This window comes from Aquarana catesbeiana, linkage group LG12, assembly GCF_042186555.1.
Source record: "Aquarana catesbeiana isolate 2022-GZ linkage group LG12, ASM4218655v1, whole genome shotgun sequence".
NCBI lineage: Eukaryota > Metazoa > Chordata > Amphibia > Anura > Ranidae > Aquarana > Aquarana catesbeiana.
The window spans coordinates 9,843,918-9,861,267 of NC_133335.1; the positions used below are offsets into that span (position 1 = coordinate 9,843,918).

General features: G+C 47.7%; 1 protein-coding gene and 1 pseudogene across 1 annotated transcript in view; both read left to right on the forward strand.

Annotated features, from left to right (window-relative positions):
* Positions 1 to 17,350, forward strand: part of BMP7 (bone morphogenetic protein 7) — a 102,366-nt gene that overhangs the window by 74,561 nt on the left and 10,455 nt on the right. Inside the window, exons 3-4 of the mRNA XM_073607216.1 lie at positions 1,932 to 2,080; positions 16,111 to 16,308. Coding sequence (XP_073463317.1) covers positions 1,932 to 2,080; positions 16,111 to 16,308 — 347 coding nt within the window. The remainder of the gene's footprint in view (positions 1 to 1,931; positions 2,081 to 16,110; positions 16,309 to 17,350) is intronic.
* Positions 14,753 to 14,862, forward strand: LOC141114637 (U2 spliceosomal RNA; annotated as a pseudogene).

Here is a 17,350-nt window from a genome sequence, read left to right on the forward strand (position 1 = left end):
CAGAGGATGACCTCATCAGTCTACTGCTGCTCTCTCATTGTCCAGTGAGCTGGCTGGGGGGTGGAGAGAGTGCACCATTGTATTCCTTACCTGTAAGGTGTCTCAGGGTGTTAAATTTCAAGAGCGGGTGGACAGAAAACACAAATCCTGTATTTGCATTTTATCTCCGGTATTTATCTATTTGTAGTTCAGCTTTTTTTAAAGGTTGCAGAGACCTCACGGCCAGACTCCCCTGGCTATAGGAAAAGCCTTTTAGGAGGTGATTCATTCCACCCAAAACTGAAAACCTCCGCCCCCCTTTAGTTGACATTCTATAATAAACAACACAAATGGTATTTTGGAAGGGGGTGGGGGGTGGGGGGGGGGTGGGGAGTCAACAGATTTGCAAAACCTTCCCAGAGCACTTCATCAATTATACTGCGAGTGTCGAGATGTTTAAACATGGCTCTCTATTTCCAGCGGCCATGTTTTATGGCTCCCTCAGAGGGGCGATTTCTACGTAAAGAATTTCAATAAATATCTTGACATTCTCCATAGTGCCGGACCCACCTTTTTACGAGCTAAATTTACCGGCCTCTCTGGGGGGGGGTTGGGGGCGGGCGAGGTCGTAATACAGCAGACCAGTAATAATCCCCCCTTTCCTCCACTGTGTTTTAAAGGCCAGAAATTACAATGCACAAGCTGAAGCATTTTCTGTGACCTCTTGCACAAAATTTTATTCAATAAATGAGTGCTTAAAAGTTTATATCTTACTGCTGTGGGACTTTCATGGCAAGTATTTGATTTTTTTTTTCTTTTCCTGGGGAAAAAAAAAAAAACAATTTTTTTTAAAGTATTTACAGGGAATTTCTAGTGTACTTCCAATATCCTTGCTGGGTATCTGTGTCCAGCATCTTCACTTTTTTTAGCAATTGGATGACAACTAATAATGTACAGTATTTCACAAAAGTGAGGTCTGGAGACCATGAATGCCAACATGTACTGTGACATACTGAAGCAGAGCATGATACCCTCCCTTCAGAGACTGGGCCACAAGGCAGTATTCCAACATGATAACCACCCCAAACACACCTCCAAGGTGACCACTGCCTTGCTAAAGAAGCTGAGGGTAAAGGTGATGGACTGGCCAAGCATGTCTCCAGACAACATTGTCATGCTGGAAGACCCATCCACGACCCATCTTCAGTGTTCTGGCTGAGGGAAGAAGGTTCTCATCCAAGATTTTACAATACATGGCCCTGACCATTGGCCCCTCAATGTGGCAAAGTCGGCCGGTACCTTTAGCAGAGAAACCGCCCAAAAGCATCATGTTTCCACCTCCGTGATTGACTGTAGGGATGGTGTTCTTAGGGTGGACAGGTGTCTTTTATACACATAACGAGTTGTCGTTAGAAGCACCTTCTTACATTGACGGGACTATGCTGTATACCACATGAGCACCTACTGTAGCCAGTCTGTGGGAGCCAGATTTATTGTTGGTTGGTGGGGGATCAAATACTTATTTTACTCAATTTATAACATTTGTAGCATGTGTTTTTTCTGGATTTTTGGTTGATATTCTGTCTCTATCATTTAAAATACACCTATGATAAAAATTATAGACCCTTCATTTCTTTGTAAGTGGGCAAACCTACAAAATCTGCAGGGGATTAAATAATTATTTTCCCCACTGTACCTCCTCTTTTGGCAGTCCCCTTCCGGAGCTGTCTGTTTCTCCCTCCTTGGGGTGCCGCCTCAGCAAGCTGGGTGATTAAGGAGGCACCCGTGTGCACGAGCTCCTGAGCCAGGCTGTGTACGTCCATAGACACACACAGTACTGGTAAGCCATGCCCCTGCTTCCTCCTCACAGAAATTTGACCAACAGCAGGAGTTGTGCTTTAAGGCTTTTCAGTATTGTGTCACATTATCACTAAGCATTCTTGTCTTTGCAGGGATTCGGACCTATTCCTGCTGGATTCCCGGACGATCTGGGCTTCAGAGGAAGGCTGGCTGGTATTCGACATCACAGCGACCAGCAATCACTGGGTCCTCATCCCGCAGCAGAACATGGGCCTGCAGCTGTCTGTGGAGAGTAGTGATGGTAAGTGGTTGGCTTGTTAAAGGCAATGAAATATGGGATGCTTAGTGAACTATGATTTGATGGTTGTCACTGTTAACCTGTGACCCTGAGAGGGAATGATATCCCTGCAAGGCAGGCAGAGTCGCCTACACAAGGAGGTACAAGAGTCGAGCCAGGTAGGAGAATGAGATGTGAGGGAGCTTTGGGAGGTTGGAGTTGCACACTGTGCATAGCACACCCCTAAACACTGAACTATGTACATAATGCACACCTGAACCCTGTACTCTGTACACAGCACACCCCTGAACTCTGCACTCTGTACATACTGCACCCCTGAACCCTGCACTTTGTACACAGCACACCCCTGAACTCTGAACTCTGTACATACTGCACCCCTGAACCCTGCACTCTGTACACAGCACACCCCTGAACTCTGCACTCTGTACATAATGCACACCTGAACCCTGCACTCTGTACACAGCACACCGCTGAACTCTGCACTCTGTGCATAATGCACACCTGCACTCTGTACATAACGTACTCTTGATCTCTGCATTCTGTAGGTAACGCACTCCTGAACCCTGCACTCTGTACACATACACCCCTGAACTCTGCACTCTGTAATGCACTCCAGAACTCTGCACTGTGTACATAACGCACTCCTGAGCCCTGCACTTTGTACACAGCACACCCCTGAACTCTGTATGTAGTGTACTCCTGAACTCTGCACTCTGTACGTAATGCACTCCTGAGCCCTCCATTCTGTACATAGCACATCCCAGAACTCTGTACGTAGCGCAATACTGAATCCTGCACTCTGTACACAGCACACCCCTGAACACTGCACTCTGTACATAATGCACCCCTGAACCCTGCACTCTGTAGGAATATTAAAATCCACTCTTGCAGTGTTGCCAACCCCACACTGTGAGGGTTAAATGGTTGTCTAGTCTGGAGGCAGAGGATTAAGGTATAAATAATTCTTAGGGCCCTTTCGCACAGCGGGTCTGATCAGGTCTGCCTTTCAGTTTTTATGGTGGACCTGTTAGGAAAGGCCCATGCATTCCTATAGACAGGCTGGTGTACATGGACTTGTGGTCCCGATCACCTCCGGGTCCAATCCAGTCCACTGATTGGGGGTTCCTTGCTTCACGGAAAGCCGCCAACTAATCATGGGTTAAAAATCTGCATTCAGTGCTCCCCTCCACTTCTCCTGGTCTCTGAGTGCAGCAGGGGCCGCATTGTCATTGCAGGAAGTTAGGAGCTCACTGGATTTCTGGCAGATCAGCAGGTATTTTTCTGTATTCACATCATTTTTTAAGGCTAAAACTTGGGGGAATGTGCATATGTGGCAGAGGTGTATTGAAAACATTTTTTTTTTTTTGTAGTTGTGCCCAGACATACACTTTAAGTCTGAAGGCGTTTTACCTCTCTGGACGTGTGCTGTGTGAAGGAAGGAACGTTTTCAGGCCAGTTTAGTTGGTTCTAGGTGGAGCCAGGAAACCAGAAGCCTCCACCCTGTAAAATGTCACCTAATTAATCTAGGTCACCTCCTACGCTATTAGAGACGGACAGTCAGATCGTCATTCAACCAGAATGTGATTTTCTGCTTAATCCCCGCTCGCTGAGGAGGACGCCTCACCCTTTGAGGAGCCGAAGGAGCTTCTTTGAAATGCCAGCTTCTTACAGGAATAACACACGTCCATTCCTTAAAGGAGAAGTACGGGGAAAGCTCATTTGGCTGTAATTCCTGTGGATCAGAGCAGTGCAGTTTGTTCTGCACTCCTTTGACCCATTTTCAGCAAATGGCAAGGGGGAAGCCTGCTGTCAGCTGACAACACAGAGCCGGTCCAGGCTCGGCCAATCGCGGCAATCAAATTGGGATCGGCCCACAACCCTGGACCGGCACTCAGCTCAGCAAGCCGCTGGCTGAGGGCCTGAGCAGGCCGCTCCTGTTCTCTCCACAGCCCAGCGCTCCAGTGAATTCGGGGGGGTGGGGCGCAGAGCAGAGAACGGTGACTGAGAGTCACCAGCTCTCTGCTCATGGAGCTCTGAGAACCGAGAGATTGGTGGTGTTTGATTGCTCGGTTCTTAGAGCTGGCCGCTCCTGTCCTCTCCACAGCCCAGCATTCCAGTGAATGGGGGGGCAGAGCAGAGAGCGGTGACTGACAGTCACCAGCTCTCTGCTCATGGAGCTCTGTGAACCGAGCAATCGGCGGTGTTTAATCACTCGGTTCCTTTGAAATGCCAGCTTCTTACAGGAATAACACACGTCCATTCCTCAACTGACAACACAGAGCCGGTCCAGGCTCGGGCAATCGCGGCAATCAAATTGGGATCCGCCCACAACCCTGGACCGACACTCGGCTCAGCAAGTCGCTGAGGGCCTGAGCCAGCCACTCCCATCCTCTCCACAGCCCAGCGCTCTAGTGAATCAAGGTGGGCAGAGCCCTTGTGACTGTAATGATGGGAAATCCAAAATTCTACAGATGTCTCCACAACAGGAGGTGAGGGAAACCTTCCAGTGGGGACACCTATCCAAAAGGTGATTCCCCCTTTCTTTTAGGAGGTTATTTTTCACTTCCTGTTGTGTCTCTAGGACAAGAATTGAAGGGTAATCTACTCAACAGGGACATGGATAGCATAAAAAAAAACTCTGCCGGGGGTTCTAGCCCCTCCCTATGTTTTCCAAAATCAAAAATGGCCATATACAGTATCTCACAAAAGTGAGTACACCCCTCGCATTTTTATAAATTTTTCTTCTATCTTTTCATGTGACAACACTGAAGAAATGACACTTTGCTACAATGTAAAGTAGTGGGTGTACAGCTTGTATAACAGTGTAAATTTTCTGTCCCCTCAAAATAACTCTGTTACTGTATATTCTCTAAAGCTGAACTCTAGACACAAAACATTTCATTTAAATATATTCCTCAATAGTCACAAAGGATATAAATCCACCATGTTTGCACCAAAGGCCTTTGAAAACCCAGACCCAGAACCTACTTGTAAAAGTAGCAGTGACATCATTGTTGTTGTGCTGCACATGGCCTGTGTATAGAGTGGAGCTGTGGGAGGGGCCCAGCAGGCTCCACCCACTACAGGCTGCCTGCAGAAAACTTGAGGGGGGCGAAGACCAGACCATTCACCCTGCACAAGGCGAGAGAGAACAGCGAGTGGCCTTTATTACAGGAGGGGGGCGGAAACAAGACCAGTCACCCTGCCCAAGGAGAGAAAGCAGCAGCGAGTGGTCTTTATTACAGGAGGGGGCCGAAACAAGATCAGTCACCCTGCACAAGGAGAGAGAGCAGCAGCGAACGAGCTTTATTGCAGGAGGGGGCGGAGACAAGACCAGTCACCCTGCACAAGGAGAGAGCAGCAGTGAACGATCTTTATTGCAGGAGGGGGCGGAGACAAGACCAGTCACCCTGCACAAGGAGAGAGAGCAGCAGTGAACGATCTTTATTTCCGGAGGGGGCGAAGACAAGACCAGTCACCCCGCACAAGAAGAGAGGGCAGCTGTGAGCGGTCTTTATTACAGGAGGGGGGCAGAGACAAGACCAGTCGCCCTGCACAAGGAGAGAGAGCAGCTGTGAGCGGTCTTTATTACAGGAGGGGGCGGAGACGAGACCAGTCACCCTGCACAAGGAGAGAGAGAGCAGCTGCGAATGATCTTTATTTCAGGAGGGGGCGGAGACAAGACCAGTCGCCCTGCACAAGGAGAGAGAGCAGCAGCGAGCGGTCTTTATTACAGGAGGGGGCGGAAACAAGATCAGTCACCCTGCACAAGGAGAGAGAGCAGCAGCGAGCGGTCTTTATTACAGGAGGGGGCGGAAACAAGATCAGTCACCCTGCACAAGGAGAGAGAGAGCAGCAGCGAACGATCTTTATTTCAGGAGGGGGCGGAGACAAGACCAGTCGCCCTGCCCAAGGAGAGAGAGCAGCAGCGAGCGGTCTTTATTACAGGAGGGGGCGGAAACAAGATCAGTCACCCTGCACAAGGAGAGAGAGAGCAGCAGCGAACGATCTTTATTTCAGGAGGGGGCGGAGACGAGACCAGTCGCCCTGCCCAAGGAGAGAGAGCAGCAGCGAGCGGTCTTTATTACAGGAGGGGGCGGAAACAAGACTAGTCACCCTGCACAAGGAGAGAGAGAGCAGCAGCGAACGATCTTTATTTCAGGAGGGGGCGGAGACGAGACCAGTCGCCCTGCACAAGGAGAGAGAGAGCAGCAGCGAACGATCTTTATTTCAGGAGGGGGCGGAGACAAGACCAGTCACCCTGCACAAGAAGAGAGGGCAGCCGTGAGCGGTCTTTATTACAGGAGGGGGGCAGAGACAAGACCAGTCGCCCTGCACAAGGAGAGAGAGCAGCAGCGAGCGGTCTTTATTACAGGAGGGGACGGAGACAAGACCAATCACCCTGCACAAGGAGAGAGAGCAGCAGTGAGCGGTCCTTATTACAGGAGGGGGCGGAGACAAGACCAGTCTCCCTGTACAAAGAGAGAGAGCAGCAGTGAGCGGTCTTTATTACAGGAGGGGGGCGGAGACAAGACCAGTCTCCCTGTACAAAGAGAGAGAGCAGCAGTGAGCGGTCTTTATTACAGGAGGGGGGTGGAGACAAGACCAGTCACCCTGCACAAGGAGAGAGAGCAGCAGTGAGCGGTCTTTATTACAGGAGGGGGGTGGAGACAAGACCAGTCACCCTGCACAAGGAGAGAGAGCAGCAGTGAGCGGTCTTTATTACAGGAGGGGGCGGAGACAAGACCAGTCACCATGCACAACGAAAGAGGGCAGCAGCGAGCGGTCTTTAGTATAGGGAAGTCTCACACTGGATTAATGCACAGATCTGGAAGAAATACATAAAGCACACCGAGATTCAAGGAGAAATACTCATGATTCTTGTATTTACACAATATTCACCTATCCCGGAGTTCAGCTTTAATAAAGTGCTCCACTCAGCAGTAATGGTCACATTATAAGCTCCATTTAATACTCCCGTGAGAGACCCTGCACAACCCAGTAAGGAGTGAGCTATCGCCACCTCCTCTCCACTCTCCGTAGGGGACAGCTGCGGCCTTATTTAAGGATTGAAGCTTGCCATCGTCAGACGTAAGCAGGACGCATTTACCATCACATGTGTTCTGTGCTAACCGCAGCAGATAAGGATCAGTAAATGGCGTCCGGAAAGCAGTTAAAAGTTTTTGTTTACTCATAAAAGAAAAAAGAAAAAGGAAAAAATGTCCGGAAAGGAACAAAAAAAAAAAAGAAGAAGAGAAAACCACTTGAGAGGCTGTGATAATTACCTAGGCATGCAAGACACGGCGAGACTTCTCCAATCCTCTGCTGAGCAGATGTCAGCCCCATGTGCTTTTACATCTCCAGACGGTTATGTAGGAACCTTCTATACCTCAGACAGAGTAATGACCTAATATCTGATTGATACTCAACCCTCTACACCAGGGGTCTCCAAACTTTCTGAACAAAGGGCCCAGTTTACTGTCCTACAGACTTTAATGGGGCCAGACTGTAGCTATTGGGAGTAGTAAAGGTCCCAACATCAGTGGAAGGAAAAAAAAAAGTCCCATTGTTGTTTCAGCAGGCGTAATTGTGCCCCCTCATTGGTGGCAATGGGAGGAATTGTGCTCCATCATTGGTGTCATTGGGCCCCATTGTTGTCATTGGAGGATATTGTGATCCATCATTGGTATCACTGGGAGGAATTGTGTCCCATCGTTGGTGTCATTGGGGGAAATTATGGATGAAATAGTGCCCCAGGGGCCGGATAAAAGCAAGCAAGAGGCCGCAGTTTGGAGACCTCTGCTCTACTCCGTTGGGCCCAAAACTGGAGCCCAGATGCTACACGTGGCCCTATTAAAGTCTAATACTAATACTTTCTAGACCTTTTCATGAGCCCAGTGCTTCTACTTAGGTCTCCATAGGGGACTTACTTTAGGGGAGTACATAGGGGAGTACTTGGGTCTTTCTAGACCTTTTTATGAGCCCAGTGCTTCTACTTAGGTCACCATAGGGGACTTACTTTAGGGGAGTACTTAGGTCTTTCTAGACCTTTTCATGAGCCCAGTGCTTCTACTTAGGTCTTGTTCTCTTCCATACCTTCCTCCACTAGATAGTTAGACGGTACTAATCATTTCTCTCTGTTTTTTTACACAAAGCAAGGTCCATAAAGACATGGATGAGCGAGTTTGGGGTGGAGGAACTTGACTGGGCCTGCACAGAGTCCTGACCTCAACCCAACAGAACACCTTTGGGATGATTTAGAGCGGAGACTGTGAGCCAGGCCTTCTCATCCAACACCAGTGCCTGACCTCACAAACTCTTTTCTGGAAGAATGGTCAAACATTCCCATAGACACACTCCTAAACCTTGTGGACGGCCTTCCCAGAAGAGTTGAAGCTGTTATAGCTGCAAAGGGCGGAGCCAACTCAATATTGAACCCTACGGACTAAGGCTGGGATGTCATTAAAGTTCATGTGTGTGTAAAGGCCGGTGTCCCAATACTTTTGACAATATAGTGTGGACGAGGTGTGTTGCCATGAGTTATGCCAACATTGCCACAATGCACAAGTATGAATGGTCCCTTAGATTAGGTAAAGGGGGTGGCATGGGTCAGTTTTTTTATTTTTTATTTGGAACGGAGATCGACTCCTGAAGAAGGAAAGTTTCAGAGGAACACAACAACATTTGGAGGAGCTTTTGTGTTTGTTTGCAAGAACGCTCTTGTGGTTGGGATCTGACCTAAAATATCTCTTCTACTGAGAACATTCAATTATAAAAATGACGTCCGCGTCCAATCTGATATATTGATTGCAGCCGCTCTGCACGGGCGCGTTCTCCGCATTCCTCATCCACCTATCTGCTGCAATCTCGCCACGTGTTTTACGGGCAGGGTTTGTGTGCCGCCAGGCCTGAATCACCTGAGGCTTGGCGTTTTATGTTCCTCCTGAGAAATAAATTCACAGTCTACGTGCATACTTTTCTTTCTTTATAGTTCTTTATGCAGAGGTCTTGTTCTCGTGAACTCCCTTCAACCCCACAATATGGGAAAGGATGGAGGATTTATATAAGGTGATATGTTTAATATGGTTTCAAAAAGTTTTCATTATTTTAGAATCTGCAGCTTTTATTGAAATAATCCCATCGTGATCCTGCCATAAAAGCCTTTGTTTAGGCACCCTGCTCTTATGAGGAGACAACTTTCTCCTAATTGTGAGGCTGCGGTGTCACCTTGTCGGGTGTATCCCTGGTGGAGACTACAGACGGCCATTTCCACATAAAGAAAAACAAAAACGTGTGAAATACATTTTTTCCCCCTAGGTTTAATCTAAGGCTGGCCACATGACCAAAAGCCTAGGCATTTAGTCACATGATTTATGAAATCTGCTCCTCCCCCCTTTTCAGCAGAGTACTTGACACTTACTGGGCTTTGGGTCATTGCATTGGTGCTGAAGGGAGCCTAAAACAGCATTTTCTCCAGGGAAGGTGATGACCCCCACCACTAAAACTACAACCACTACTACTACCACCATCATCACCACCACAACTACTGCTACTATCACCACAACTACTACTACCATCACCACCACTACTACTGCTACCATCACTGCCACTACTGCTACCATCACTGCCACTACTACTACCATCACCACCACTACCACCACCATCACCACCACTACTACTACCATCACCACCACTACTGCTACCATCACCACCACTACTACTACCATCACCACCGCTACTACTACCATCACCACCACTACCACCACCATCACCACCACTACTACTACCATCACCACCACTACTGCTACCATCACTACCACTACTGCTACCATCACCACCACTACTACTGCTACCATCACTGCCACTACTGCTACCATCACTGCCACTACTACTACCATCACCACCACTACCACCACCATCACCACCACTACTACTACCATCACCACCACTACTGCTACCATCACCACCACTACTACTACCATCACCACCACCACTACTACCATCACCACCGCTACTACTACCATCACCACCACAACTACTACCATCACCACCGCTACTACTACCATCACCACCACTACTGCTACCATCACCACCACTACTGCTACCATCACCACCACCACTACTACCATCACCACCACCACTACTACCATCACCACCGCTACTACTACCATCACCACCACTACTACTACCATCACCACCACCACTACTACCATCACCACCGCTACTACTACCATCACCACCACTACTGCTACCATCACCACCACTACTACTACCATCACCACCACCACTACTACCATCACCACCGCTACTACTACCATCACCACCACTACTACTACCATCACCACCGCTACTACTACCATCACCACCACTACTACTACCATCACCACCACCACTACTACCATCACCACCGCTACTACTACCATCACCACCACCACTACTACCATCACCACCGCTACTACTACCATCACCACCACTACTACTACCATCACCACCACTACTGCTACCATCACCACCACTACTACTACCATCACCACCACCACTACTACCATCACCACCGCTACTACTACCATCACCACCACTACTACTACCATCACCACCGCTACTACTACCATCACCACCACTACTGCTACCATCACCACCACTACTACTACCATCACCACCACCACTACTACCATCACCACCGCTACTACTACCATCACCACCACTACTACTACCATCACCACCGCTACTACTACCATCACCACCACTACTACTACCATCACCACCACCACTACTACCATCACCACCGCTACTACTACCATCACCACCACTACTACTACCATCACCACCGCTACTACTACCATCACCACCACTACTGCTACCATCACCACCACTACTACTACCATCACCACCACCACTACTACCATCACCACCGCTACTACTACCATCACCACCACTACTACTACCATCACCACCGCTACTACTACCATCACCACCACTACTGCTACCATCACCACCACTACTACTACCATCACCACCACCACTACTACCATCACCACCGCTACTACTACCATCACCACCACTACTACTACCATCACCACCGCTACTACTACCATCACCACCACTACTACTACCATCACCACCACTACTACTACCATCACCGCCACCACCACTCCTACCATCACTACCACTAAAACCACCATCACCACCACAACTACTACCATCACCACCACTACTACTACCATCACCACCACAACTACTGCTACCATCACCACCACAACTACTACTACCATCACTGCCACTACTACTACCATCACCACCACAACTACTGCTACCATCACCACCACAACTACTGCTACCATCACCACCACAACTACTACTACCATCACTGCCACTACTACTACCATCACCACCACAACTACTGCTACCATCACCACCACAACTACTACTACCATCACTGCCACTACTACTACCATCACCACCACAACTACTGCTACCATCACTGCCACTACTACTACCATCACCAACACTACTACTACCATCACCAACACTACTACTACCATCACCACCACAACTACTGCTACCATCACTGCCACTACTACTACCATCACCAACACTACTACTACCATCACCAACACTACTACTACCATCACCACCACAACTACTACTACCATCACCACCACAACTACTACCATCACCACCACAACTACTGCTACCATCACCGCCACTACTGCTACCATCACCGCCACTACTACTACCATCACCACCACCACTACTACCATCACTACCACTAAAACCACCATCACCACCACTACTACCGCTAAAACCACCACTACCACCACCATCACCACCACCACTTCTACTACCATCACCACCACCACTTCTACTACCATCACCACCACCACTTCTACTACCATCATCACCACCACAACTACTGCTACCATCACCACCACTACTACTACTATCACCACCACTACTACTACTATCACCACCACCACTACTACCATCACTACCACTAAAACCACCACCACTACCACCACCATCACCACCACCACTACTACCATCACCACCGCTACTACCACTAAAACACTACCACTAAAACCACTACCACTAAAACCACCACTACCACCACCATCACCACCACTACTACCATCACCACTACCGCCACTACCATCACCACCACTACTACTACCATCACCACTACCGCCACTACTACCATCACCACCACTACTACTACCATCACCACCACCACTACTACTACCCTCACCACCACCACTACTACCACCATCACCACCACTACTACTACCATCACTACTACCACATCACTGGCACTAAAACCACCACCATCACCACCACTACTACCATCATCACCACTACTACCACTTCTACCATCACCACCACAACTGCTACCATCACCACCACTACTACTACCATCACCACCACAACTACTACTACCATCACCACCACTACTACTACCATCACCACTACTACTACTACCATCACCACTACTACCATCACTACCACTAAAACCACCACTACTACCACTAAAACCACCACCACCACCACCACTTCTACTACCATCACCACCACCACTTCTACTACCATCACCACCACCACTACTACTACCATTACCACCACTACTACTACCATTACCACCACCACTACTACCATTACCACCACCACTACTACCATCACTACCACTAAAACCACCACCACTACCACCACCATCACCACCACTACTACTACCATCACCACCACCACTACTACCATCACCACCGCTACTACCACTAAAACCACTACCACTAAAACCACCACCACTACTACCACTAAAACCACCACTACCACCACCATCACCACCACTACTACCATCACTACTACCACATCACTGCCACTAAAACCACCACCATCACCACCACTACTACCATCATCACCACTACTACCACTTCTACCATCACCACCACAACTGCTACCATCACCACCACTACTACTACCATCACCACCGCTACTACTACCATCACCACCGCTACTACTACCATCACCACCACAACTGCTACCATCACCACCACTACTACTACCATCACCACCACAACTACTGCTACCATCACCGCCACTACTACTACCATCACCAACACTACTACTACCATCACTACCACCACTACTACCATCACTACCACTAAAACCACCATCACCACCACTACTACCATCACCACCACAACTATCGCTAAAACCACCACTACCACCACTTCTACTACCATCACCACCACCACTTCTACTACCATCACCACCACCACTGCTACTACCATCATCAACTTCACAACTACTGCTACCATCACCACCACTACTACTACCATTACCACCACCACTACTACCATTACCACCACCACTACTACCATCACTACCACTAAAACCACCACCACTACCACCACCATCACCACCACTACTACTACCATCACCACCGCTACTACCACTAAAACCACTACCACTAAAACCACCACCACTACTACCACTAAAACCACTACCACTAAAACCACCACTACCACCACCATCACCACCACTACTACCACTAAAACCACTACCACTAAAACCACCACTACCACCACCATCACCACCACTACCGCCACTACCACTACCATCACCACCACTACTACTACCATCACCACCACCACTACTACTACCCTCACCACCACCACCATCACCACCACTACTACTACCATCACTACTACCACATCACTGCCACTAAAACCATCACCATCACTACTACCACATCACTGCCACTAAAACCACCACCATCACCACCACTACTACCATCATCACCACTACTACTACCATCACCACCACTACTACCACTAAGACCACTATCACCACCGCTACTACTACCATCACTACCACCATCACCACCACTACTACTACCATCACCACCACTACTACCATCATCACCACTACCATCACCACCACTACTACCATCACTACCGCTACTACTACCATCACCACCACTACCACCATCACCACCACTACTTCCACTAAGACCACCACCACTATCACTACCACCATTACCACCACCACTACTTCTGCTACCACTATTACCACCATCACTACTACCACAACCACTGCTACAATTACCACCACTACGACTACCACTTAAAGCGCTACTACCAATGCCAGTACCACTACTACCACCACTACTATAATGACTACCACTAAAACCACTACCCCACTTCCACTAAAACCACAACTACCGCTACTACCACCACTAGTACCACAACTACCACCAGTACCACCACTATCACGACTACCACTAAAACCACTACTACCACCACCAATACCACTGCCACCAACAACATACAAACATTTCCACTTTCATTGGTGGTCAGCAGAAACTTTACCCCCCCTTGTAAGAAGTTGATCCCACAATCCTTGTTGCTCAGGGGGATCTCCCACCTTCACCTGCAATCTTCTGTGATCCTCCTCCCTGCAGTGTTGAGGAAAATTCAGCGCTACCTTTCCTCCCTTTCCTCTGGAGAGAATGGGCTGAATGTTTATAAACGCTGGCAGTGTTTACACTTGTGATGACTGCGATTGGCTCATAGCGATCATTCTGATTGGCTCTGTACATTGGGACTCTGATCTGAGTTGACCAATGACAGTTCCCTCACAGCCATTCATGGGACGGACTGGTTGGCTGTGTGTGTTTTCTGCATTGCTTCTCGGCCTTTTGGCTAAGATCAAGTGTAGTATCTGTTCTTATCAGTTGCCAGAGGAGGCGATGTTGTACCGACCATAGAGGGAAGGGCACATGCAAATCCAATGGTGTACTTGGACCTGGAGAGACAGATGCGGGAAAGCCATCACCTGCATGCCCATGGGGGCTCCAGGGGGCCTACCCAACCTGTCTAGAAAGGACCTCCTGGTGAGGATGGGTGCTGCACATGGGTCTGGCCGGAGGGTCGGGTCCCTGGCCTTCTGGCCTAGATTGGGGTAGCTCTAGCTACGGACAGTTATTCGGGAGAGAATGCTTACTCCTCCTCTGGGAGGGGGGGGGGGGGTGGTTAGTATCTACCCGAATGTAATTAGGAAGGAGTGATGGGAACGACGGTGGAGCCTGATGGTAAAGGGCTCTCACCAAGCTCCCTGAACTTCATGCCTTCCTGCCTGGAGTGGGGGCTATTGTGGTCTGGGTTGTTGGTCAGGGTTGGGTTTGAAAGCCTATGGAGTATGTGCCCCTGGAGTGGCAGTCCAGGGGTACCAAAGTCACTTTGATTTGAGGCACCACGGTCACTGCACCATAAAGCACGCTTTTTTTAAGCACCTGCCTCTTGGGCCGGGCCTTTTGGCTGGGACCAGAGGAATTTTTTATTCCTGGCCGGAGGGCCTGGTCATTGTTTTACACAATGGCCACCTTTTTCACTCTCCTCTTCACTATCCCTTCCCTACTTTCTTTTATTTATTTTATTTAATTGATGCCTATGTTTGTCACGTTTTGTCTTTTTATGTTTGTACACGGTTGTCTCACTGTGTGACGAGTAGGGATGCGGGTCCTCGGGCCAGCCCTGAAAGTCTTGGGAAGGGGTGGACATGGCCTTTTGACTTAGTTCGCCCTCTCTCATGGGGTCTCTCTTCGGGGGAGCCTCACCTAGTACTTGGGTGGGTTCTGTTTCGACAGGCCCTCCAGAGAACGGGGTCTGTCTGGTTTCGGCCAGACAGACCATTGTAAAGTACCCTTGTCCCCGTCTGGAGCCTAACGCCCCGGGGGAATCAGGGAATTGGCACGTCTGTGTACCCGTTGCACTTTTTTGTGTTCACTCTTTATGTGTGCACATTTTTTTGGTGAAGTTTTTTGGGTGTGTTATGCACGCCATAGGCTTTCAAAAAAAAAAAAGTGTGCGTTTTCTGCAGCCCAGATTATAAAAAACGCTCCAGAACATAGCGTCCAGCTGTCCGCCATTTTTCTACAATACGGGAAACCTCTGTGGAGGAACCCTACTTGAGGAACCCCGGCTATAAAGATCCTTCAGAATGTGTCTGTGCACTGATAATATGTACCATTTACCCCACAGGGCAGAGCATCAACCCCAAGATGGCGGGTCTGATTGGGACGAATGGACCGCACAACAAGCAACCCTTCATGGTGGTGTTCTTCAAGGCCACAGAGATCCACCTGCGCAGCATACGGTCCGCCGGGGGGAAGCAGCGCAACCAGAACCGATCCAAAGCACCAAAGAACCAGGAGGCCCTCAGAGTGGCCAACATCCCAGGTGGGGACCACATCTGTGATCACAGGTCCTCCATTTACCTCTGTGTGATGTATTTCCGGGGTGTCTACATCTTTTTGGGGGTCTTGGCCCTCTACCCGCTCATCAACACCCCTGGAGAAATGTATCATAAGGAGGGGAAAGGAGGTGACAGTGAGTGATAGCATGAATACCTGACACCTAGTGTTCACCTTTTATGACGCTGCACCTTCATCTGGCCATAGACGGGAAACGGCAACCCCCGAGAACCAGAGATGTGCGCAACGGAAACACTCGCTTCTCTTCAGATTTGTTCGTTAAGTTGATAATTTATATTCCTCATATTCATTATGTTCCAATGATTCGTTTTCGAAATTCATTTTGCATATTAATTTCTAAATTAAAATTTCAGAAGACACTATATAAGCATTCTAATTTATTCTATTCTATTTTTTCTATTCTTTTATTTTCTATTCTGTTTTATTTTCTGTTCTATTCTATTCCTTTATTTTCTATTCTGTATTATTCATTTTTGTTCTATTTCTTTATATTATATTCTATTCTTTTCCATTCTACTCTATTTTATTCTATTTTGTTTCATTCTATTCTGTTCTTTTATATTATTTTCTTTTCTATTATATTCTGTTTTATTCTATTATTTTCTATTTTATGCTATTATATTCCTTCATTTTTTGCTCTATTCTTTTTTTTTTCTATTCTGTTTTATTCCTTTATAGTCTACTCTACTCCAGTTTATTATATTCCTTTTATATTCTATTCTACTCTAGTTTATTATATTCTATTCTTATATTTTCTATTCCATTCTGTTGAATTATATTTTACTATGTTCCTATATTATTTTCTTTTCTGTTGTATTCTGTTTTTTAATTTGTATTCTTTTCTATTCTATAATAACATATTCCTTTATTTTCTGTTCTATTGATTTTTTTCTATTCTATTGTTTTATTCATTTATATTCTATTCTTCTCCAGTTTATTATATTCCTTTTATATTCTATTCTACTCTAGTTTATTATATTCTATTCTTTTATTTTCTATTCCATTCT